Source organism: Lonchura striata, chromosome 4 (genome assembly GCF_046129695.1).
Source record: "Lonchura striata isolate bLonStr1 chromosome 4, bLonStr1.mat, whole genome shotgun sequence".
NCBI classification, from domain to species: domain Eukaryota; kingdom Metazoa; phylum Chordata; class Aves; order Passeriformes; family Estrildidae; genus Lonchura; species Lonchura striata.
The window spans coordinates 9,728,928-9,754,175 of NC_134606.1; the positions used below are offsets into that span (position 1 = coordinate 9,728,928).

A 25,248-nucleotide genomic window follows, 5' to 3' on the forward strand; every position below is an offset into this window, starting at 1 on the left:
AATCAGAGCTGCAGCTGCCCTGTAACTTTCAAGCACATTAACTCTTTGTATGTACAGGTTCAGTTTCTACCCTGGCCCTTGATCTCTCTGTGGGACAAGGGTTGGAGTTGCATGCAGCTTTCTGGGTTGCATTTGTTCTAGTGGCACTGCAATGGACAGACATCCTGGCTCTGGGAGAGCGTTGCAGTTCCCATTGTTAAAGCTTTTATTGTCCTGTGCTTTTGTTATTGAAGATTACATGCATTGGGCCATTGGGCTTTATAGGTTATAACAGTCTTCAGTGGCTTTTGGGATGCACTATATCTTCTGAATGGGGAGGTATTTTCACAACTCTCCTGCCTGCTTGTACTGGGAGGTATCAGACTGAGAAAGTTGCTATCAGAACATTTGTTTAATTAGTTCAGAGAATGAAAACTGGGACTGACAAGGTGATGGCAGAGGGGATGGCAGTGGCTATGTCACATTGCTAGAGAAGGAGGCAATTAGGGCAGATGGGGTGACCATAATTCCAACTGGTTAAGAAGGCGTTGGACCAAAGGGATAAGTTATTTTTTCTATAATGCCAGTAACTGACCATAGCAGCTCTTTGAGATGTCTGGGCTCATGGGAGTTAACAGATATTTTAAGAGTGTGCAGGAGCCCCAGCCATCATGGGAGGGGTAAGCTCAGACCAAGGAGCAGTCAAATATTGTCTCTGAGAAATGGAAATGTGCTGTGCTGCCAGTTTGGTTGAATGCCCCATTTCTCTCTTACAGCAGTGGCTGGCTTCCCATTCAGACTTCGGGATTTCAAAACAGCTTACTTTTAGTTTAATGGTTAAATAAGCTCTGACAGTTTTTCATTGTCTTTTTTGTCTTCAGCCTTTCTCATTATTAAGATTAATTTTGAAGGATTTTTTTTCTGATAGACTCCCACTAGCCTTCCTTAAACTCCCACCACCCTTCCTTAGATTGCCATCACTGATGTGGCAAATATAAAACTTGCCCTTTTTAGACACTGGTCTCATCAGTTTCTCTCCACTTTTAAATAATCTGTTTATCCCAAAGGGAAGTGGTATGATCAAAATTCTCTCTCTACCCCCAACCTTTAAAACCTTATTCTCCTGACTGTTTCTATTTCAGTTTGTACTGTCTGGTTCCTTAATTATTTTAAACAGATATTACAATGTGATAGAGAGCCTGAAAGTATACAACTTCAGAAATTATTTTAATATGCAATTACAATACTACATAATTAGAAATTATAATTGCAATTAATGAATATAATTGGCATTTGCTGTACCAGAAATGGCAGTATATTTTGAGCTGAAATGATCTGAGATCTTTGTTCCACTGCAGAGTCCATTAATCTTTGTTGATTCAGTCATTATGTAAGATTTTAAGCTTCTTATGCACTAGACATTGCAGAGACAGAGAGTCCAGAGTACAGCTGGAAAACTTGCAGATATCTATCTTCATAATTTCATATAATAGTATGTAATATAATTTGTGGGTTGGCTTTCAGCTGCATTATGAGTTTTTTATATTTGTATTTCAGTGTTTACAGAGGATGGACATTTATGCAAATTTCCTTTCCGGTTTGGTGGAAGGTTTCATCACACATGTTTATCAAATTCATTTTCCAGAAAGAAATGGTGAGTTGACACTGCTCATAAACGAAAACAGCATTCAAATGAAATGCCATTCTTTTAGTGCTTTAATCTTTCTTTTGGAGTAACTAACACGAGCTGGATGTGGTGCCCAAGGGGCAGTTCTGCTGCTGGTAGCCCTGGCATTGGGTTTCCACAGCCACAGGAGGCTCAGGAACTGCAGAAATGTTTCCTTGTTGCCTTCCTATTGGAACTGCAATTTCCATGAGGGACAAGAGCTTGTACAGAAAAAAGCAGGACTAATGGAACAGCCTGGTAGAGACCCTGTGCTGAGGGAGAGAGACAGACACCTGCAAGAGAGGACACTTGGTTAAGGGACTGTTGATGTGTGCAGGCTGCACTTGCACTGCAGCAGAGACCCTCTGATTTTTGAGGAAAGCTGTTTTCTCCCCACCCCCATGTCTCTAATTTCTATCCAGATTGGCACCAGAACCCTTTGGACAGTGCAGTGCTAAGAAGTGAAGTATTACTCCTGTTTGCTCGTTAATGATTTATTCTACTAATGTGTTTAAGGCCAGGTCTCCTTTTGGGCAAAGGTTACTCTTTTACTTTTGCAGAAGCTGTCAGAAGTATTCATTTTTGGTGTAGGAGCAGTCAAGTGGGAGCCCTACTGAATTAAAGCACTGAATAAAAGGATAAACTTTGCAGACAAACTCATATGGTAGGCATATATTAACTGAAATCAAAGCCAAGAAAGCAGAGAATATGTGGGTACCAGTAATGTGAAAATTATGCCCAGATGAGCCATGTGAAAGGCAAACACCTGTTTTCAGGGTGGAAATAATATTTCAGAGTTTATTTTACTTGCCCAGAAAGGGCAGAACTCTCATTTTTTATACCGGACTGTCTAATTTTTTCATGATCTGTTGGTGTCTTTCTGATGACACATCAGTTTCAAGTTTAAGTGCTGGTGTAACGTAAACAATACAAAATAAATGTGCTTACACAAACAGACACTGAACTTCAGGCTAGGAAACCACTTCAGAATTTCCCCAATATCCACTGATACAACCTAAAACCTAAACCTAGGAGCCTAAAAGCCTCCTGGAAACAAGAATTTGAGACTATCTTATCTAAAGAAAGAGAACTGGAATAATTTTCCAGTTTGAATCCTGTCTTTGATGAACTGTAGTCACAAAGAGTTTGACCTTAGTACCCACCTTATTTCATGCAATGCTTAAGAGGGATCCTGTTAATACAGGACACTGTGTACTTCTTTCTAGCCAGTTAGGCCACAGAAATGGAAAAACCTGTCAATGGATGGTCCAAGGTTAGAGCACACTTTAGAGCTGACCTTGAACAACTTGCTTTTATGCTTCTGACTTTTTAAAAGGCTTTTACAAGCAGGGAGACAAGGAGGAGGACAGCTGGAGTTATTTGGATTTGACAGATCATTTCACCCTATGGGTGACCTTCTGACCAGTGTTTGCTCATCACTCATAAGCTAAAAGCAACTTAATGTGTGACTTCAGGCACGGAGATGCCGGGAAAAGGCCCTGAATAGCAGTTGGGAAACCTGCTCTGTGCTCTTTTTGTGTGTCTTGGCACTAACCCAGGCTGGACTTACACTGAATAGCTGATCCCAGGGGACCTGGCAGGCTCCAGCTTGGGGCAAGGCTTGTGCCCTTCCTGCTCCTGCCTCCTGCAAGCTGCTAATAAGGGATGATGGGAGGCTGGGTCCAAACTGCTTCTTCAGGGATGAATTCCAGCAAACCCGACCAGGAGAACACTGACTTATGTGTTTAAATTCATGTCCTCAGACCTCAAATCATACTTTGGGTCAGAACTACAGGCAGGACTTTACAGTGTAGGCTAAACCTCACTCAAATTTACTGTAGATTTATGTTTTTTCATACTACATATGACACAGGTACTGTATTTCAGCATATATCTTCTGACCACAGAAAGCTCTCCCTACTGTATTTGAGAGCAAAAAACAAGCTGTATCTTTATAAATATTTATTGAAAATACAGGAAAGAAGACAAAATAATGGCACTATTTAAATAACAGCCTTCCTTTAACAGCATCCTATATTGCTTTTTCTCTTAATTATAATCTGTTTTCACAGATAAATTTCCATTTAGTGGCCTATTACTAAGTCTTACATATCTTGCTAAAGACATAGTCTAAATTTTCCTTTTGTGCTGAGGAGGAAAAAAAAATAGCTGGAATTGCTTCTGAGTTTCACTGGTACCTCCAGGAAGAAAAAGCAGTGTAGGGACAGACAGAATGGGGGTGCAGGGAATACTCGTGACAGCAAAAGGGGAGGGTGGTCTGAGCTGGACTTGCTGGTGCAGGGGAGCTGCCAGCTCCTGTCCCTGTGTCCCAGCGTGGGAGGGGTTCCTAAAATTCTGCTCTAGGGGACTGGCAGGAGCAGACCTTGCCCGAGATTTTGGCTATGAGTTGGAAGGTGTTGACTGCAGAAGCCTTACCCTGTGCTTCAGTTCTGGATGGGAGGGGCCCCTGTGCAAGGGTGGGTTTGGGTCTGTGTAGGAAGGACATGATCTTATCATCTTCCTTGGAAACTAGAAGATAACTTTTGATATGTTGGCCACAGACTGAAAACAGCACAGAGGAAAGCTTTTTGGCAAGCTGGAATACAGGATGGGGAGTTTGTGACAGTCCTGGAAAGGAGAAGTACCTGTGGGCTGAGCTGGGAGATGTCAAGCATCAGGTTCTGAATTTTTCTGGAGCTGGTAGTGGTTGTTCTGTTGTTGTCAGGCAAAGTCTGTCAAGCCATGTCTCATGGTCAGGATAACACTTAAAAAAGTCTCAGGCAACCTCCAAGTCTCAAACATAGTGACAACACCAGCTGTGATGGCAAAGCTCTTTCCTTACCTGTCTGCCTCAGGCCTGGGGCTTTGCTTGTTCTCCAGACATCCTATGGTTAGGGCCCCCTGTGCTCCTAGAGGGAAAACCAGCCTACTTTCCATTGATCCTGCCAGTTAGGCTTCATCTTTTGTTTGTCCATTCCCATGCTATTTACCATGTATGGATTTAAAATGTTATTTAAATCAATCCCTTGTAGTGGACTTTGCTGATATAATTAGTTCAGTATCTCTGCCCTTATGTTTTCACTTTCATGGTAGCAATTTTATATGACTAGCTGATGTAAAGATATTTGCTATCCCATTAATTTTGAGTGTGGGTGCATTTGCAAATAGCATCAAGAAATAATAAGGCCACTGGGTTGGTTTGGCTGCTGGTGGTAACATTCCAGAAGACTGAAATATCACCATTTCATTTTTGGTAAACCTCTAACCAGACAAAACATTTTCGAAAGAAAAGGAGGCAGACAAGTGAAATAGCTTTGAGGATGAGCTGAGATTCTCACAGAGACTGAGATCTGTGGTGGAAAATAGAAAAGGATTATATTACTGTATGAGAAGCTTGGCTCCAAGGAGGCAGCTTGGCATCACAAGGGAGGACCAACCTCACTGTAGTCTCTGCACGGTGATAGGGAGGAGTGGCTGTGGAGGGCACCAAGTGGGAGGACCAGTGGTTTGTGGAGGGCTGGTAGAAGAAGCCTCTGTCAGGGTCTCTGACAACAAAAGATCTTTGAAGATGAAATATTTGAGATTCCTCTTTGCTTAGAACTTGGCTGCTGCTGAACAGTGACACAAGTAGTGCTGAGGACACTTTTAACTCATTTCTCAACTTCATTCTTGTGCATACCAGACCACCCTTTAAAGAAAGCACAATCCACTTCCCACAGAAGGATCTTTGAGGAATTTCCATCAGCTCCCAGTAGTTGTATTAGCCTTAATTCCTGTGAGAGAACAGCCTCTTTAAGTATGTGCCACGTTAATTTGCACCAACTACCAAGCACATATTTTAGTGTACCTTATATAATTGAGGGCACCAAACTTAATATACGTGGCCTATTCAGATGCTCCATAGGAATTATGCATTTTAAATACCACATCTAATTAAATTTTAAATGCTAGCATCTAATTAAGAAGGAAAATAGGGCAGTTAAAATGTAGACGTGCTACAATAAAATTTCAATCTAACTTGTGACATCCTAGGTTGAAAAATTTGATCACATAACTGCTCAAGGAATGATAAAACCTTGCATAATGGAAATAGATCATCAGGCACATTAAATAAACTCCAGTGTTTTCTAATGTCATGCAGCTGATACCTATTATTCTGCATTATTACTGGCTAGGGAGGATGTTTTGGGGATGGTGCCCTGGGACAGGACATGGACCTCATATACAGCCTCAGTTCAGTCTCATGCTCCCTGTGTGTCCTCAGGGAAGCCTCCAAATCTACTCCTGCAAAAGAGGAATAGCAGCTCTGTTCTGCTTGGAGTGCTCTGAGCCTGAGACAGCAGACTGAGACAACAACCACTAGTGAGGACTCAGGCCCTGCTCTCAAAAAAGAAGAGGTCTTATAGATAAGTGCCTTTGGAAATCACCATCGTGAAAGTTATTTCCTCATTTCATCTTGCAAGTTCCAAAATAAGAATGCTTTAAAGGAACTGAGTCTGAAAAGGGTGAAATGCTTGTCACTGAAAGTCAGAGAAAAGTCCCTTTGTGGACAGTCTCCTGCCTCCACAGCTTATTACAGTAACTGTCAGGCATTAAAAATGGGCTGGGTCCTGTTTTGCTTGCTTTGTAATAAGTAAAGAAGACATAATTTATTTGCTTTGGTTTTGTTTTTTATTTTTGTCTTTCATGTTCTAATCCCAAAATAGGAAGAATGTTGGGTTTTTCTGAAGGATTCATTGCAAATCACAGGTCCTGCATTTGCATCTTATTTTTAGTATGTTTTTAATATGAGACATTGAGCAGAGCAACTTTAACAAAAGAAAGCTTATTCTTTCCTCTGCTCTTAAGAGAATTTGAATGCAACTGATGCTAATTAGAAAAAAAACCATACATGAATTTCCAGGTCACCAGAGTGTGAAAGCTCTGTAGTTTCAATGCAGACATCCAGGTTGTTCAAAGATGCACTAAGCTGCACTTTTGATTTCTTTTCAGGTGTTCAACAACACATAACTTTGACCGGGACAGGAGCTGGGGATACTGTGCTTTTCTGCCCAGAGACCACTCAGGTAAGGCCAGCCAGTGCTGACTTGCTCCAGGTACCTGGCTCCTACTTTGCCACCTGCAGGAAGGAGGGACGATGCCTTCAGTGCAGCTTCTATTTGTGTATTTATTTTGAAGCAAGCCTTCACATCAGCTGTTTCCATAATCTCTTTGTGACGCTGCACAGCCTTAGCATTATGAATATCACACAGCCTTTAATTCACTCTCTGTTGACTAACTTGAAGCCATGGAGAGAATTATAGTAATTCCAGCATGGGAATTTAAACTCCTGCTGGAGCCAAACACAAAGGTGATCATCTTCTCCTCCCTCATGGCTTGGATGTGCCTTTTAGCTTTCCCTTAATTTACACAGCTGCATTTTCTGTCTGTCTGACCAGGTAGTTTTTTTAGAAGGCGCAGAAACATTTGACACCCTGTACAACACACAGCCATCACTTCCAGCTTTCCTTTCTTGAGATCTCATGGGAAAGGGCAGCTCTCAAACCCAGACTTCCTTGAGCTTTGGGTTGTGTCAGAGAAGACAAGAGGCCAGACATGTTCATTGCAGGAGTCCTGAGGGATAATGAAAGGATTACTTGGCTGAACAGCTCTGTGGCTTCATGTGGTCACCTCACTCCAGTGCTGCAATTACCTCATTGCAGAAGTCTGTCTAAAAGGGGAAGTCAAGGTCTGTGGCAAAGTCAGCTTTATGTATAAAAGTCACTTTAATTGACACATAAGGTGAAAGCTCACCTGGGACTATGCATCCCTTTCCTCAGCATTCCCTCAGTGACTTTGCTTATCTCTGTATTTCTGGCTCCATGAGCTGGATGCTGGGGAATCCCATTTTATAAAGAATATATATACATATATATATATGTATATCTGTGCGTGTGTGCATAAATTTTAATTTATGCCACAGACCAGCTTGAAAAATCAGGTGTTGCACTGGTCGAACATGATGCCCCTGAGGCTTTTTTTGGATCTGTGTCTAATTCTGTTCATGTTCCTCTTTTTGCTGTCTCACTATTTTCAAATGAGACACATTTAGTCTGCAGGATATGACCAATAGCCTTAGATATTCACTTCCCACTTTCAAATGAAGGGCTTTTTCTTCAAATGAAGGGCTTTTTCCACCAACCCCTTTCAGGGAGTTCTCCACAGTGTCAGGAGTATTATTGTCAAGCTGATTGCAATCTACCAGAGCACTTGAAAAGCCAAATTAGCTGAATCACGCTGACAGTTTAAAATTAAGCAGTGCACAGCATCACCTTTTTAAACATAGCTATTTTAAATTATTTTCCAGCGTGGCTTTAAACCAGATTAACAGTAGATCAGAGGCCAGTGACCTAGCCCCAAAACAAGCAGCAATGTATACAACTTTGTAATGCAGGTGTGCCAGACATGAACATAGACTTTATGGGCAGTTCATGCTTACAAGATTCAAGTTATGAGGGCTGCACTTAGTTATTCAGTGGCTTCCCAGAGCTTAAAATAAAACAAAAAATAAAAAGAGTTATATATGTGAGAAAGGAAAGGAAAGAGAAACAAGAATAGGGTAGCTGGAGGAGATGACCACTGGCTGTTGCAAAATAAAAGATAGCCGCTTTATTTCTGGAAGCATTTAAAATTTGAAAAAAATAAAATATTTTTTAGCTGTTGTTTTATTTATAAACATAAGTCTACTTAGGGTGGTTTTGTTGTTTTTTTTTTTAAACCAGCAAGCACGGTTTTTGAATTTGGGAAATGTTTAACAGATCATTTACCATAGCTTAAAATGAACAGGCCTATCATAAGGTTGAAAGGAAAAGCAGCATAATGGATGAAGGGAATTTGAAGCAAAAGAAGGAAAGTTTGCCTGCTGAACTAAGAACTAAGAACTAAGCAGTCAAACTGAACAATGCTGATCTTTAAAATGTGTAAAATAATAATTTTTAAAAAGAAATCATCTGAAGTATTAAATCTTTAGGTGTTTTTTCTTGAAAAACAAGAAAAAATGGAATTTCAGGGAGAGAGTATCCTTTGGCCATAAGAGGCTGGTGAGCAGAGTATCCATTGGCTTGGAGAAAAAGCTTCTTTAGAGCAAGGGTTGAAGCACAAACTTTCTCCAGGCCAAGAATAACACATGTCTGTGACAAGTCAGCTTCAAAACTTTGGAGGTACTTACAAATTAATGTTAAGCAAGCACTGGAAGCTTTGATCCAGAAAAATACATCTGCCAAATTCAAGGGGAAGTTTAACCAAGAAGCCTTTAGCTCTAGGGTGAGGTGAAGCTTGGGTAGGAAGTTTCTGCTGGAGGGAGCTGTTAGTACCACATACACATGGGCCAGCTGGGCTGTGTATGCATAGCTCGCATGTATGTACAAATATCCATAAATGTGGGACTTCCAGATTTTGGGCAGTCTGGTAGGACTGCTTCTCTGAATGTCTGGAAATCTTGGACAAGTGGCCAGAACCCCAGGGAGACCCAAACAAGGGGGAGAAAATTGCCAGACAGTATTTTTAAGATCCCTCTGGACTGATCTGGAAAGAAGCAGTAGAGTAGTGTGGGCTGTGCAGGTAAGAGAAAGAGGCATCATCCCAGGAGGAGCTTTGAGGAAGGTGGGTGGCAGAAATAGAAAGTTTTTTTGGGAAATATGGGCAGAAAGGTGAGACAAGGCTACTGCACAATCAGCAGAGACTCAGAGAGGTGAAGCTGCAGTCCAGATGAGAGCTAGCAAGCATGGAGTGTTTTACACATGAGGGTGCTTCAGCTAGTGCTGAGAAAGCAGGGACTTGGCACTCCCCAGTTAATGGAGAGTTAATAGTGAGCAGGATTCCCCACTGGGAACTGAGATGTGTCCATCTGCTTATGAACAGAAATTGTTCCAGGACTCCAGGAAAGATGTGGAACAACACAGAACATGCCTGCAAGGTCAGACTGGAGTGGTGGGTAGGATGTAGCGAGGGACAGACTGAGAAAGAAATTAATGAGTGGAAGTGCTTTTTGCAGATTTTACAAGGGTACAAAAAAATTCTTGAGCATTTGTTACAGCAGAAGATGACTTGGAGATCAGGTCATGGTTTGGATTTAGTGGGAATAGGAAATACAGGATTTTCCTTTGAGGAAACATTACGGCACCAGCAGTTTCATAACTATCAACAGCAGGAAGAGTAGGAATGTCACTGACTTCACTTGCTTTCCCTTGATGTTATCCTGGATTGAAACTACCAGTGAATACACCCAGACCAGCTATCTGATAGGAATTACATCACTCTCTTCTGAAGTAAATATTTTGATCCCTGCAGATTTACACTGCTGTAGCAAACTTCAGGATGCACCATTTGTGCTTTGCCTCAGCCCTGTTCATGTGTGCCTGTGCCTCTACGTGTTGCATCTCGTGCTCAGGACACACTGTCTAGCTGAAGAAGCACCTGGACTGAGCAACACTGGAGATGGTGTAGCAGAGTTTGACTAGCATTAAAATGGAAGATTTGAATGCAGACAAGCTGTTGGGCCAACTCTGGAGCAGGTGTGAACATGCCCTTGGTTAACTGCAGGGGAGATACATCCCTTGGCACTGCCTGCAATCAGAAACACTGCCTGACCAGCAAGACTCTTACTACTTTTACATTGCACATTGCCAAGTAAAACTTTTATTATAGGAGTTGTCCTGGCACCTACCTCCTCTCCCAACACATTTTTGCATCATTCAGAAAATTCCCCAGTAAATGGAGATATGGTAGACTGGTGCAGTTTTCATCTTTCTTGGTGTGATTTACTTGGATGTATAAATGGGGCTACAAGCATCATAAGGTCACCCCAGGACAATGTGCTTTGTGGTTTGCTTTATAATTTTTCCTTTGGTCCATTAGTTTTAGACATAATCCAAAATCCCAAAGCAAATGCCTCTGTCGAGGGCTGTCCTTTGTGCAGGCTGGAGGAGACGCACGGGGCGGGATGCCGAGTGGGAGGCGGCCGGGCAGGGGCCGGGCAGCGGCAGCACCGCAGCCTTCCTCCCTCCCCAGTGTAAAGGCACAGCTCCATCTCGTGGGCACCTGTCCCCTCCTCTTCCTCACCACAGTGCCAGCTCTGGGGACTTCAGGTGTGCCTCGACCTACCCCCTTCAGACAGCTTAGTGTTGGACGGCGAAGGCTCAGCCCGGTGATCTGCCACATGGTTCTTAAAAGCTGGATAAACACGTTTCCAGCGTTTTACAGCTGGAAACAAACCCACTGTCAATTGGTAGGACAAACTTTGTTTTATGTTAGTAGATGGTATTAAACCCACTGGGCATCGAAACAAAATGGTTCATGGAGCCAAAAGGACAAAGCATGACTTACACCATACTTACTAACAACAACTTCTTATGTAGCCTCTCTAGATCACTGTGCAGACAACCCCTGCCAAAATGGAGGGACCTGTTCTCTCACTCACAGCCACAGGATGTACCACTGTACCTGTCCTGAGGAATTCACAGGCGAGGACTGCCAGCTGAGTAAGTATCTCCTACCACGAGTGTTACAACATGAAATCTGAATAGTAAGTAGAGCTCATTAATGTTTGCTTAATGAAAAGGTAGTGCTGTTGTGATGGGAGAGACCACTGCAGCATAAATGTTTGTGTAGGTGGATTTCCAAATGGTTGTGACAGACAACCCATTCCTGACAGGACAACTGAAAATAGCTTGCTGTGCAATTATAAATCCAAGTATCCTCTGAGCATGGGAAACACAAAAAGGCTCCTCCCCTTCCTTTGCTGTTTTCAAGGTTTAAATATCCCTTACATGTTTGGAAATTACTAAGATCTGGTAGACAATGCACAGAGACACGAAAAAGCAGCACAATTTCAGGTGATGCCTTATCCGTTATGTGCATGCACATGCTGGCTATAGTGATGCTGTCCTGCTCACAGGGCTTTAGGAGAAAGCCACCTCTGTCCTGAAGTTCCTGGAGCTGCTGCTCTACTGGCTGAGTGCCTCCACACTATGGAGGCTGGCTAGCTTGAGAAGAACTGTCAAAAACCTTGGATCTTCTCAACAGGAAAAAAGGGATGAGCAGGGAATGATAATAGAGATTGTGGTGCCATTTTTTTGCAAGAAATAACATCTGAACACTTGTGCTGTTTGTAAAACTTCATTTCAGAGAAATGTTTTGACAACAGTCTCTACGAATTCTTTGATGTGGGTGTGAGCTGGTCAAGAGTCCAACACGGAGCAGTGGAGCAGTGCTCGTGTGTGAACGGCCAGATGGAGTGTGGGCGTGTGGAACACAAAAGTAAAGCACTATTTTGTACCACAGCTGTAGGTCTGCCTAGAGTGGGAGTAAAGGACAGTGAGCTTATCAAAGCCTGAGTGGTGTTGCACACCCTAATGCTGCCCTTGCAGCTCATGTACCCTCTCTAAAAGACAATATTTTAGCTTTCCTTTCCAAGAGTGAGCCATTATACTGACCCAGGAAATCCCTTCAATGTGTCCATCCTTATTTGAGGAAGCAGCTATATGCATTATGATGAATTTCAGGAACACACCTCAGTGCTTTCTTTGAGAGAGATGAAACTCTGATCTTCAGCATGTAAGACTATACAACAGGTTATATAGTAGAAGTAGTAATATAGTAATATAGAAGTGGTAAAGTTTTTTCTCCAAAACTATAACCTGCCTGAGAGGCACACCCTGCAGAGCAACAATCACTTCATATTGCTGTTTTGACTCTGTGTTTCTTCCCAAGTCCATCCCACTCTTGAACTACCAGCATGTAAATTTTACCTGCCTTCAAGATCCCATAAGGCCTGCATTGGCTCCAGAGTCCCATGATTTTTGCCCCATTCCTGGCAGGGTTCATGCTTACATTATGAAGCCTCCTCCTTTTTTAAGAGGTTGTCAGAAACCCAATACCCTGGCCAGCTAGAACAGGATATGTACTTTGGGCTGTCACCCAACTGAAGAAGTCAGCACAGCACCTTTTCTTTGGAGGAGAGATGTTTGGAAGCAAACCATGGCCTCACCTATATATGTGCTCTGATATGACTACTCTGTTGCTCAGTCTGGATAACTTTTACCCTGTCCAGATTCACAAGTAAGTCACAGTCCAACTAAGTTTCATAAAAGTCCTTTGAAATATGTAGGTGCTTTTGTTCCCACCTAAAACCTAAAGAAATTAAAGTATGGAGAATCAGTGGCTTTCTAGGACATTGAGAGTCCATGTGACAGTTGGGAAATTTGATAGGACTTAATACTTCCCAATCACAGATCTTAAATATTTAACTGAACTCCCTACTAGATATGTTATTATAAATTCTAATAGAGCTCAGAGGCAAGTCTGGAACTGGCAGAACCTTCTGTAGAGAAAGAAATGTTAATACCATCTCCACTAGTAATAATAATCACCACCCCCATTTTACCTATTGTTCATTGATACTATCTTTCAATAGCTGACATTATCCAATAGCAGTGACAACAATGAAACAGACCCTAGTGGGCAGAAATCTGTCGAGTTGCCTTTTCTTTAATTTATCACAAGTGTAGGTCTGACATAAACAAAAAAGAAAAACTTCCCCCAAATGCATATGCACAGAGGAGATGCACTAGAGTAAGTTAAAATGGACTGATTCTCTGGAATAATTTGTACCTTTGGTTTGATCATTGCTTGTGTTTTCTTGTAGGTTGTGTCCATAATCCTTGCATGAATGGTGGAGAGTGCAAGATGGTTGCCTCCACTGGGAAAATAGTATGTGATTGCAAAGAAAATTATGCAGGGAAGTATTGCAATATTGGTAAGTATAAAAACCTACAGGCAGACAGAATTAGGAGTTTTCATCTGGGTGTAAGGCTGGTGGGTTTGTCTCTATTGTATTCTGTCTTTGAGGACATTTCTTGTACCAACTGAAAAGTCACACAGAACAAGGATTTAATGTATTTCTCCAGTGCAAAACATAACACACACTTCACCAGTAAGACTCTGGTTCTAAAAATACTTTTTCATGCCCTTTAATTTATAGAAAATCAAACTGAAATTTTAATCCAATTATACATGCCTATAAAATAAGTGCATGCTTCCATTTTGCAGAATCAGTCACAGAGTTGTACTCTAAAGCTACTGCCTCTCTACAGATCCATACATCCCCTTATAAAGCAGGGATTTATGTCTGACAAAATCCAGCAGCCATTCTTTGGTAGCACTAAATGACTGTGGGACAAGGAAAATGCTCACCCTTTGGGTTACTGCACACTTTACTTTAATAGCACGTTTAGTCCAGTACAGGTTATACAAAAACCCTTCCTTTCTTTGGTGGGTCAGGGCAGAGAAATCTGCTTTTTGGTATCTATGTGTTAGTCCTGCTTTCCATTTTAGATGCTACATAGTTTTGATACAACTTTCCTCCAGAAGATTTAACATTTATCCCTGCAGGGGTTAAATCCTGCTTGCTTGCATGCTATATCTGCAAGTTATGCCAGTGGCTATTTGTTAAATAAATGCACGTTTAGGCATAAATTTTAATAGACCTTCAGCCACACCATCCTGTGACCCCATCAATTCACTGGCTGTGACTTTCTGAGTGCATAAATCCCATGGCTCATCAAAACTGAGGCCATGACTCCCAGTAGCTCTGGTGGGCACTTTCTTAATCTGAATGGGTGATGGGGTAAAAAAACCTGTAAATGAACACTGCAATTTATATCTGGCATTCTTTTTGTTACTCTGATAGTTAACAAATGGTGTAGCCAATTATTCTAGCTAGGGAAAAAAAATCCATTTGGGAGGCCAGCAGTCCAGCTGGAATGGCAAATAGCAGGAGTGAGTGGGTAAATTGGACAGTGTTGAGCTGATCCTGAACGTTCACTCACCAGGTACCTGATGAATCATGCAAAATGGGTTTGTGATTCTTTAAAGTCCTTCATGAGGAGCACTACTTTAGCTCAGTTATTTTGTCCTTTAGTTACCCTGGGGAGATTGTCCCAGGTTTTGGGGATGCTGCTGCAGGGATCTGGGTGAGGGGCTGCACAGCACACGTGTGACCTGGAGCCCAGGGTAGGGCTGCACTCTGCTCATTTTCACATTAAGCTGCTTTTCCAATTCTTGTTTTATTATCTGGTGTGACCTGGAGCATGGGATAGGGCTGCACTCTGCTCATTTTCACATTAAGCTGCTTTTCCAATTCCTGCTTTATTACCAGCTTCACCTGCCCGGAGTGGCAATGGTGCACAGAGACATCCACCCAGCAGGGCCTGGATAATAAACATCAGGAAGGCAGTGTCACAGCTGTCATACCAGTTCTGACTAGCTTAGAACAAGAAGTAAGCAGGTGCTCTTTGATTACTTGAAAATGATAAAGCAAACATTTGGTTTGCTAAACAAGTGGCTTTGGATGCTCACAATCCATCTGCGTTCAGCTGCCTAACACCCCTACACAGAATGGGAACTGATGGATTGTGTTTTTGTGTCAGGGCCTTGCAAAGAGTCTTAAAAAAGAAAAAAACTCTTTGTCAAGATTTAGTCATTCTGAATTAATGCAAATAAATGAGTTTTCAGGTCTATAGACCTGGTACTATCACTACAGTAGGGCAATGGCATTTTAATGAAAGTTACAGCCTTGTATTCTCTGACGACTCATAAATGATTTTTTAATATTTGTTGGATTACTTTTTTCTTTGACCCTTCAATTTGATGCAGTGAACAGACATTGCTTTTTTTCTTCCCTTTTTACTGTCTTGTACAGTTTCCCCCTGTCTAACAGGATGTACCTGTGAGGTTATCCTTTAGTCAGAATAACTGGTGGCTATAATGCTTGATTCAGGGAAAGTGTTACAGTATTTCCTCTCCAAAGTACTTTTTTCTGAGTTATCAGTTAAAGAGGCAACCTTAAAGCCAAGGTGTGATGCAAAACCATCTTCTTATATTTCCTTTTTTTTAAGCAGAAATCTATCAATGTAATAAACAGGATGTCTCCCAGACTGTTATTGAGCTGTAATGTGTTTGAGGTATCCTCTGCACTTGACTTACACAAAGAATAACCAGCTTTCATGTGTGTCTAACAGAAAACCAGCAAATTTATCTTAACATTATACTCAACAAATATTAATAAATGAGGTACCATCCTTCATCCATCAGATCCCATGCCTAAGTACTGCTGTGCCCCAAGCATTGGTACAGTAGACTGAGGAGCAAAACTAGCAGGTTTTGAAACTGAGAAACAATTCTCTTGGTTGAGGACTTAGCAGATGCTTGGACCATCATATCTGTCAGACCTTTACCTGTTTTCCATGAATTTGTCTAAACTCTTTAGTACTCCTTTATGCTTTTCCCTTTCACAGCATTCCATGTCAAGAAGTTCCAGAATATAAATAGATGTGATGAAAAGAAGTATTTTCTATTGTTAACAAAAAACCTACCGCCTGGTAATTTTATTCTTCCCCTTTGAACAGTGAGTAACAGAATAATAATAACTTTTGTGATTTTAAAGATACCTATTTATCTGTCCATTACTTTTTGGACTACAGTGTCTCTGTCAGTACTCAAAACTCATCTTTGATCTTAAAATTCTATGCAAACAATCATTATATATATGTGTGTGTGTATGTGTATGTGAATATATTTTTCTAGGTTATTATCATAAATGACCATATAGCTACTGGAAAATAATGAGATGACTTAAAAGTAACAGAAGAGATATCCATAACAAAGGAGATTAATATAGAAAAGACAGTTTTTAATATAGATTTCTATTCTTTGTGGCAATACATTATTTTCTTCTTAAATAAGATACTTTCAGTACTAGAGAAAGAACTGCCATTTAAAAAAAGTGTTCTGAGACAGTTTATATGCATAGGATTTCAGTGAAGTTTAATTTTGAAGGAAATTAGATGCATCGCCAACAAATCTCTCTCCAAAGAGATGCTGTTTAAAATTGTTCAAGGATCCATGTTTAATTAAATTCAATTCATAATAATCGCCCTTAAATATGCATCTATTTTCAGAGATAAGAATTTTGTGCTTAAAGAGTAGCTGCATTCTCTTTGGAAACAGCTCTTGCTGGGGCAGCTCTGAATCCAGGCTCTAGGTGAAATTCAGAATCAACTGTCCAATCATGAGTAACAGTGGTTCTCACATTGAACACAAAAAGTTATCAAAAGGGCCCAAATCCAACCACTTTAGGTGTGGTAAATGTGGGCAAGAAGTGAAAACTGGGAAAGATGTGAGTGGAATATTTTATCTCTAGCCCAGCCTGGCATTGGGAATGGAGACTGAATTTATTTGGTAGATAATAAACTTCATAAATATTTAGCTTCACTGGAGGCGATAACTGATGACAGACAGTTATAAATATGTAATTGTAAAATTATTTGACATTTTCTTTGAATGGAGAGGAGCCATGGTGAAGATGTTGGATGAATACAGCGGGATACACAGCTAAAGACAAGGAGGAGTTATCTGGCCAGAAGACACATAATTCACTATAATGTGCATTTATTGAGAAGTTAAAGGGGATTAAAGGGTAAAGGAAGGAGATGTAGAATTTTTTTTCAGGGGGTTAGTGCCTTTAGGTTTTTGTGGTTGAAACCCCACCATTGCATTCACACTTTTTTACTTTAGTTGAATGGAATGTGAATGGAAATTAATTTATATTTTGCCAGATTTCCATGTAAAAGCACTTCTTTTTCTTACCACAGCTTTGTTACTGTTGGTTGGATGTTAGTTGTTAGTAAATTTGAGGTATTTATTTGTATTTTAAATTTCTTCTTGATTTATTCTTAATTATTCTTTATTTATATTCTGATATGTTAGTGGGGTATATTTATTCTGGTACTTAGTCACCAAGTCTTTTCCTGAAGCATTTGCTCACTGTGGTTGTGGGCTGCACTAGGTTTGAGCATTGGGAGCACTGCACAGAGGATTGTATGTTTTGAGTTTTCTTCGGATTAAGGCTTAGGTAGTCATAATAATTTTGATAATATTTTGATCATGATGAAATGTGAAGTTGGTGAAGGTATTTTTGAAAACTCTGCTTTGTAGCGTTTGGGGTATTTACCTCATTAGGCTATGGATAATGGAATTAGAGATGTACCATATCTTTAAAGAAAGCATGAGTTGGAATGCTAATTGTGGAAGGCTTCTGGTTATGTAAGATATGGTGTATGTCAGAAGAGGTTGAGGATTTTCAGAAAAGGAAGATGATAGAATATCTGAATATATAATGACATTCATGAAAAAAAAAAACCCTTCTTGGCCACATCTTTAGGGGTTAAACTGGAGGAGTTTGAGGTAATAGAATTAGTAAAAATGACAGCAAACCCACCTTTTTAGTGGTTCTTTAACTGAAATAGTGTGGGCAGTTTTCTACTAAAAAAGCTACTTTAGTAAAGAAAAATCAGCTCTGGAGGTTGGAAGGAAAGTTTTAAATTTTTTTTTTTTTAAGAAGAAGAAGACAGATGATAATGAATTTTAACTTTCTGGTTTATATTTACCCTGTACTAGAATTCTTTTGGATTAGTGTTTAATTTTTTACTTTCTAGAAACACAGGGGGAAAGAGGGTGAAGTATAATAACAAGGCCACTTGGCTGACAATTATAAATGGCATTTAACTGGCCAGTCAGTCCCCCACTGAACTTGGACATGTTGGTCTGTAAGGCTTGAAAAGGATTTCTAAGTGGGGCTGAGAAGATGCTTGTGGCTTGCATGTATGAAACACTGGGCTTAGTAGCGAAAGCAGGTTGAAAAAGAATAAAGTCATTATTTCTCCACAGTTGTGGAAAAATAGATGGAACAGGAGATTAAAAAAGCACCATTATGTATTAATATGGCTTGGAGAGGTGATTATGTTGTTTGCACAGGACAAGTTTTAGAGGTCACCATGGAATTTGAATGAGGGGAAGGCATGGGTTAATAATGCAAGGATAATGAAGAGAAAGCCTAAAGCAGAACTGAAGTAATAGTAATGGTGAATTGGATTTTTGTCAGATTTTGAACTATTAAAAGAAAATTCTAAAATGCTGGAGTTACATGGATAAAAACAATGTCCAGTAGACTGTTGCCTGCAATGATCAGTGGTAGGAGGCACTGGAAGATGAAGAAATGGGTGAGCATGGCATTGTCCAGTAAGTCCCCACCTGTGATTCATTGCACTGAGACAGTGTCACTCTAGGGGATGGTGAGCAGGAGACCAGAGCTGTGGCTTTGCAAAACAACCACTCCATGTCATTTATGGAGGTGGCAGATGTGAGCAGTGATAGGCTCTTCTTATCTCCAAGCCTTCTTTGCAATTTTAGGACCATAAAAAAGCTTTTGGTGAATATAGAGAAAAACAAAAATTAAGAAGGAAATACTGTTTGCATGGAGGTTATGGATTAGTAACTTATGTTTCACACCTTGGCAAATGTGGGCTAGAGAGGAGAGCTCATGAACTGTGCTGGTAGCAGCATGGCATACAGCAAGGACTGCCTGTAAGGATTCAGAGATAAGGCAGGTACCAAAGAAGAGGGAAAAATTTCTCCAGTCAGAGATAGGAGTAGGTTCAAGATCCACAGAGTACTTCTTTATTTTTACATAGCTGTGCATTTTCCAGATACTGGTGGACACTAAACTTTCTGTGTTTTGCTGTGTATTCCTAAAGTGTTGCCTTTTTGGATGACAAGTTATAATCCTAGTATAAACTAATATGATTAATATTAGCAGCTGCTAACATGAAGCATCTGCTTAGTCCTTAGTCTTGTGAGAGTGCCTGACTTGGCAGCAGTGTTACTGGGTGCTGGTTAATTGAAAGCCATTAGGGTGTTTTTAATCCTGTTTTTGATTTATTTGAGACGTGATAGTGGTTTCAGTTCATTGTCTTACAGAGGGCAATCTTCTCTTGAAGTGCAAGGGGATTGACATCTCTTAATCCATGCAATTGGCTGTAATTGTCAGGAAGGTGGTTGAGGGAAGATGTGGAAGATGTGATGCAGCTCATTCTTGGATTACTGTATTGTTTGTTTCTCCTATCTCCTGCTTTCTCCTCTCAGCCCACTCTGGATGCTCTGGGGGCTCAAGAGACCCCCACCTCTCATTACAGTCTCTCTACAGAGCAGCTGCTCCTCTGCTGACCACCATTAACTGCTACACAGTCTGCTCCTTTTCCTGTCCAGAGGGTTATTTTGGCTCATACTCTAAGCATATCAGGATCTACAGGTATATTCAAAAGAATGAAAGCTTTCACTATGAATTAGACACTCAGATAGTCTTGAAAATCCTGTATGGCAGTCTGTGTAACTCTCAAAGTAATATAGCACTGATATTGGCTTGTTGTTACCAGAATTTCTTTCCCCTAGCTCTTGAAAGCCTTTTTCCTAAATATATTGCTCCTATTAGCTTTATATACCTACCTATTGGATTGCATTTATGACTCTGTAAATCATAACTATTGTACTAGAATTGAAGATAATAAATAGAAAAATGAAATGGAAAAAGAGCCACTCCTTCCTCTTATCTAGGATATTACTTTTCTAAGCTATAAGAAAGTACTGGCAGAGTATAGATTTCTGGATTTAAACTTTTATTTTAAAGAATTCAACTTATTCAGAAGGTAGCTTTGTACATTATCTTTTATAACAGATATAAATCTCTTCAATTTTACCTCAGATGATCTAAGCATTGGCAAGTATGAAGTTACAAAGACACTAAAGAAGAAACATATCAAAAAATAAGTCTAGTTTCAGTAAATGCAGTGTGCCATCCTTATGCCAGGATGCAACTTTAAGAGCTTTTGTGCATGTAAATAAGCTTTTTTCCCCCACGGTCTTAAATCCATCCTTGTTTTACATGTTAATTTTCTGCTAGATTTATTGATTACAAAAAAATGACAAATTTTCTACCTTTCTGCCTAGCCTTTAGCTCAGAGAGATTGGTTGTGTCATAATTAGGCTGCAGTTTCAGCAGGCATTCATTCCAGTGTTAGGTGCTGTCAGTCCAGAGGTTTTTGTGCTATTCAACAAACTAGAAAGTTGCAGAATTATTTAAATCAGTTATTTGTTCTATATATGTGCAATCTGCTGTTCATGACCCCAAACAGAAATACTAAAATCTAGGTAAATAACAGTATGATTAAATTATATTGAAATATAGATACATAGGTCCCTTTATATTTCAATTGCGGTATGAGTTCATTAATTTTTAAACTCTGAAAGCCACAGTGGGTGCTGTTACACCTCACATTCACAGACAGGCAGGAAAATGCAAAGCAATTTGCTTCAAGCCAGAACAGTCCAGTCCTGGTGCTCCTGCCATGCAATCCTCTGCCTCACGTCATCAGACTTTACATTCTCATCATTAAAGAGTGAAAAAAATGTCAACTGGTTTCTTCAGTGGAGTCTGCTCCTTAGATATTTACAGAGATTTTCGGTGGTGTAGGGACACACTGGAAGATAAGTCAAATCCTCCTTTGGAAGCAGTACGAGGTTCACAGGGATGTCTTTCAAAGCTCTCTTCATGGTGTTTGTTTCATTTAGCACAGAAATATTTGCCTTGTCGCTCTCAGAGCACCAGGCAGGGTGTGTGTGTCTGTGTGTGCTGTGTTTCAGTGCATAGCTGGATGGAAGGAGATGCCTGTAAGAGCAGGCTCCATGAATGCCAGAGGCTCCTTTCTCTCACACATTTACTGCCAGCCTGGAGTATGGTTGGCTGCCTGTGCAGCAGGGCAAGGGCAGCTCCCTGAACTCAAAGCTTCCACGCCTTTCATCTCTGAGGGCATCTCAGCTACCCAGGAAGGGAGGTCAGGGAACTTCTGGCTGAATAAAGAAAAGACAAACCCTTCTGCAGGCAGCCCACGAGTCTGAACTCATGTAGAAAGGAAATTTGGCTTATACCCTTGTAGAGGATGGCTTGAAGGGCAACACGTCCTGTAATGCTGAGGCCATGTAAGAAACAAATGAATGCAGAGGCATAAAAGAGCATTGTTCATTGCTGGTCATCTTCAGGAAGCAGCGTGAAGCTGAGTCAGGGCAGGTTTAGGTTGGATATGTCCTTTTCCTCTTCCCCCCTCTCTGTTCCTGCCATCAGCTTATATAGAGCAGTACAAAAAATTAATCTAACATTGTATTTCATAAAAGCATTACACATTGGTCAGGGATAAATCAAAGCATTGCTGAATAAATGGGTTACTTTAAACCATCCTGTCCCAGAATCAGAACCATTGGTGAAAAAAAAAATTATAAATAGAATGAAACAGTTTATGTATATGTGGAAAAAAGTACATTCCAAGCTAAAAAACATCAGGAAAATTGATGGTGAAGTGTTCTGGGGAAAAGAAAATGTGAAATATTCATTGTTTTCTGCAGAGTTTCAAAGGAAGCTCCTAAATATGTTCAGGTATGTAACTACAGGACATGAAACAAGATCTGGAGACAAAAAGTCTTGTGTAATGCTTTCAGAAAGTCAGCAATTGGAACTGGTTGGATAACTGCTATTTCAGGTTGCTGTTAATATTAAGATCCAAAACTGTTTTGTTGGAAAAGGCAGAGACTTGCTGTGACTTGCTTATAAAATACAAAATCTTAACACCTGTGCAATGTTTTACATGAGCTATTGAAATACCTTCGATTGAAAAAATAAAACACAACAAGAAATTATTTATAATTTTAAATTTTAATAATATTTTTTCTGAAAAGAAGCAAAGAGGGATGATAGTGGCATAGGACTGCAGAGTAAGTTGAATTTGCATTTGCATCAAAACTTTCATGATCTGAAAGTTTTGGCCATTTCTACTCTTAGCAGTGATTGGTGGTAGTATAGGGACGTGAATGAACAAGAAAACATATATTACATCCTCCATTACTTTCTTCCACATAAGGAAATAAATATGTTTCAGAGTTATGAGACATTATGGAAGCTATATGGATTTGGGACTGAACAGTTCCCAATCAGAGCAATCCATTAAGAACTGCTGAAAGCAGACCACCTACACACTGTTTCTGATAAAGAGGGAAAAAGATTTTTTTCAGTGCTGTAACAGTTCAAAAAAAAAAAAAAAAGAAAATATTTTTTTAAACTGTTTTTCCTGAATTATAGGTGATAAAATGTATAAAGCATTGCCAATACTTCTCATGGCCTTAATGGGTACCATTGTGCTGCTGCCAACCACTCAGGTAAAGGTTTCTGGAGTGGAGCACAGACCAAAGGAAAGCTACTAATGAATGTTAATGTTTCACCTCAGAAGCCTTTCCACAGGATAGCAAATTAACTCAAGTTATGTCTGTTTCCAAAATACTCTTCATACAAGAGAAACAAAAAACTTCTTGAGAGATATTACTGCTCCCCTCAACAAGTGCAAGATGTAATCTTAACTTCTCAGCTACAGAAGGAGAACGTGAGGGATGATATAGAAAGAGCCAAATTCTTCCAGTTAAAATACATTGGCAGCTTTAGCAATGACTGGCAGATCTGATGGAATAGAGATATGTTGGATTTTAAGCCTGACAAGGATAAGCACAAATTGTAAACACCATCTGCAAGACATCCAAACCACTGGTATTGCAGAATATGGCCCCAGGTCTGTACTGAAATACAATCCCTTGTTTCAGTCTCATAAAAGTAGCCACTCTAAATTGTTTCTGAATGCAATAAATACAGTACAAGTAAACACAGCACCTGGTACTTCCCTGCATAAATGAATAAACTTAGCATCCGGCATGATTGAGGTATTTTCATGATGCTGTTTCAGGCAAACAAAGCAGGGTAACTTGCAACTTGCTCAAAAAATAAATGGCAGGTTTGCCAAGACATGGTTACTCTTGCTAACAATACAAATGATAGACAAGTTATTTTCTGTGAGGTCCTATATTATAATTTTTAAAATATGAGTTTGATTTAATGTTATTTTTATAGTCATTGAATAAAGGGAATTTGATTCAGGTTGCAGGTGGGAGAAAATGTGATCTGAGCACATCAGAAGTGTCTGTCAGGCCAAGCTAGAAAGTGCATTTAGCAAAGTGTTTGTATACTAACTAATGTTCTTCCACCAAAATTCTTGACCTTCATCTCCCAAACTTATGCCATATGCTTGCTTGTGGTTTTGAGGTCTGTCTACACTGATGACTTGGCAGGGTAATTAACAGCAGCAGTTCAGTACTGTGGTTCATTATTTCAGTCCTGGTTATGTGCCCTGGTTCATGTATCACCTTATTCTGTCAAAATAAACAGGCCTTTGGCAATAGCTGTCTACACTGTGTGGTGTGATGGATCATCCTCAGAGGGTGTTTTTCAACAGTTGGTCAATGATGTTATATCTTTAAGTATGTCTATATGTTTAGAAGAAGATTCCATCAGTCTTGTGACATGTCAAGGACATGTCACATTGACATGGCTGGGACAAGAAACACTCTAAGGCTCGGTCACAATTAATCCTTTTTGTGCATTAGATGGTTTTGTGTTTCCTTTGGGATACTCTTAGCTGTGTTTTGAGGTGTAGGCTTTCTGCTCAGTGTAGCTATTTGTATACAAATGCATCCCCATATGTTTTTCAGCCATAATGCTGGTATGTGCTGTTGATAGATCTTGGCAGCTGAGTATACAGGTCATAGAATATGCATGTGTCAGACCTAGCTGAAGAAATAGCCCTCCTGCAGGTGACAAAGACGTGGGTTTTGAATAAGAAAATTCAACCTACAAGTTAGAAGTTTGCAAAATTGATGAATCTGCAACACATAGCCATATTTGTAATAGACATGAGTATAGTGTGTGTGTGTATATATATATATATATATATATATATATATATATGGATATGTATAAGGCCATTAAAAGAAGTATTTTCAAAAATCAGGTTCTTGAAGCACTTGCAGAGCAGGATTATTTTCAGTACTATGTCTCTGTTTGAGCTGGTTGCCTTAAGCACCCTATATGTTCAATGGAGATTCATTCAATGTGGACAGGAGTCTATGGGATCTACCTCATCTTAAAAAAGTTACCTCAAACAGGCTGGATCATTTTGGCACTAGAAATCTCTGTTTCTCTTAATTAACTAAAAAGGGAGCCTCCAGAGATGAGCTCAGATGTGTCTAAAATTAGACCAGAGGAATCCCAGCCATATTGCTGACTTTGCTGCAGATTGCTGACTGAAATCTTACATACACAGTACAAATTTTAGGTCTAATTTTTTTCTATTTTGTCTCTTGATTACTTACTTGCTCCTGTGTAAAATTAGGTTAACTTACTACTAATTTAAAGCAGAGGTTTTAACTTCTTAGGTTCCTTTTTTCTTTATTAAAAATTTCTTGTTTGGTGCATTCAAGAAACTAAAAAAATTCTTGTTTGGTGCAAGGTGAAAGGCACTGCAGGGTTGGGCTCTGGCTGTCATTGCAAACCTCAGCTGTGAAGGGAGTGTTTAACATGCAATTATCACTGATTCCTGACCAGTCTCTTCCTCTGCCAGACCCGAGCCATCGGTGCTACATTGGCAATGGCACAGATTACAGAGGGACAGCCAAGACAACCATTTCTGGACACAGCTGCTTGCCTTGGAATTCAGACCTGCTTTACCAAGAGCTTCATGTTGACAGCATTGGGAAAGCAGTGCAGCTTGGCCTGGGGCCCTTCCCTTACTGCAGGTGAGGAA

General features: G+C 40.1%; 1 protein-coding gene across 1 annotated transcript in view; it reads left to right on the plus strand.

The window, feature by feature from the left end:
- Window positions 1–25,248, plus strand: part of HGFAC (HGF activator) — a 40,424-nt gene that overhangs the window by 2,038 nt on the left and 13,138 nt on the right. Inside the window, exons 3-8 of the mRNA XM_021550692.2 lie at window positions 1,537–1,633; window positions 6,638–6,711; window positions 11,041–11,163; window positions 11,810–11,941; window positions 13,329–13,439; window positions 25,066–25,240. Of these exons, the coding sequence (XP_021406367.2) occupies window positions 1,537–1,633; window positions 6,638–6,711; window positions 11,041–11,163; window positions 11,810–11,941; window positions 13,329–13,439; window positions 25,066–25,240 (712 nt within the window). The remainder of the gene's footprint in view (window positions 1–1,536; window positions 1,634–6,637; window positions 6,712–11,040; window positions 11,164–11,809; window positions 11,942–13,328; window positions 13,440–25,065; window positions 25,241–25,248) is intronic.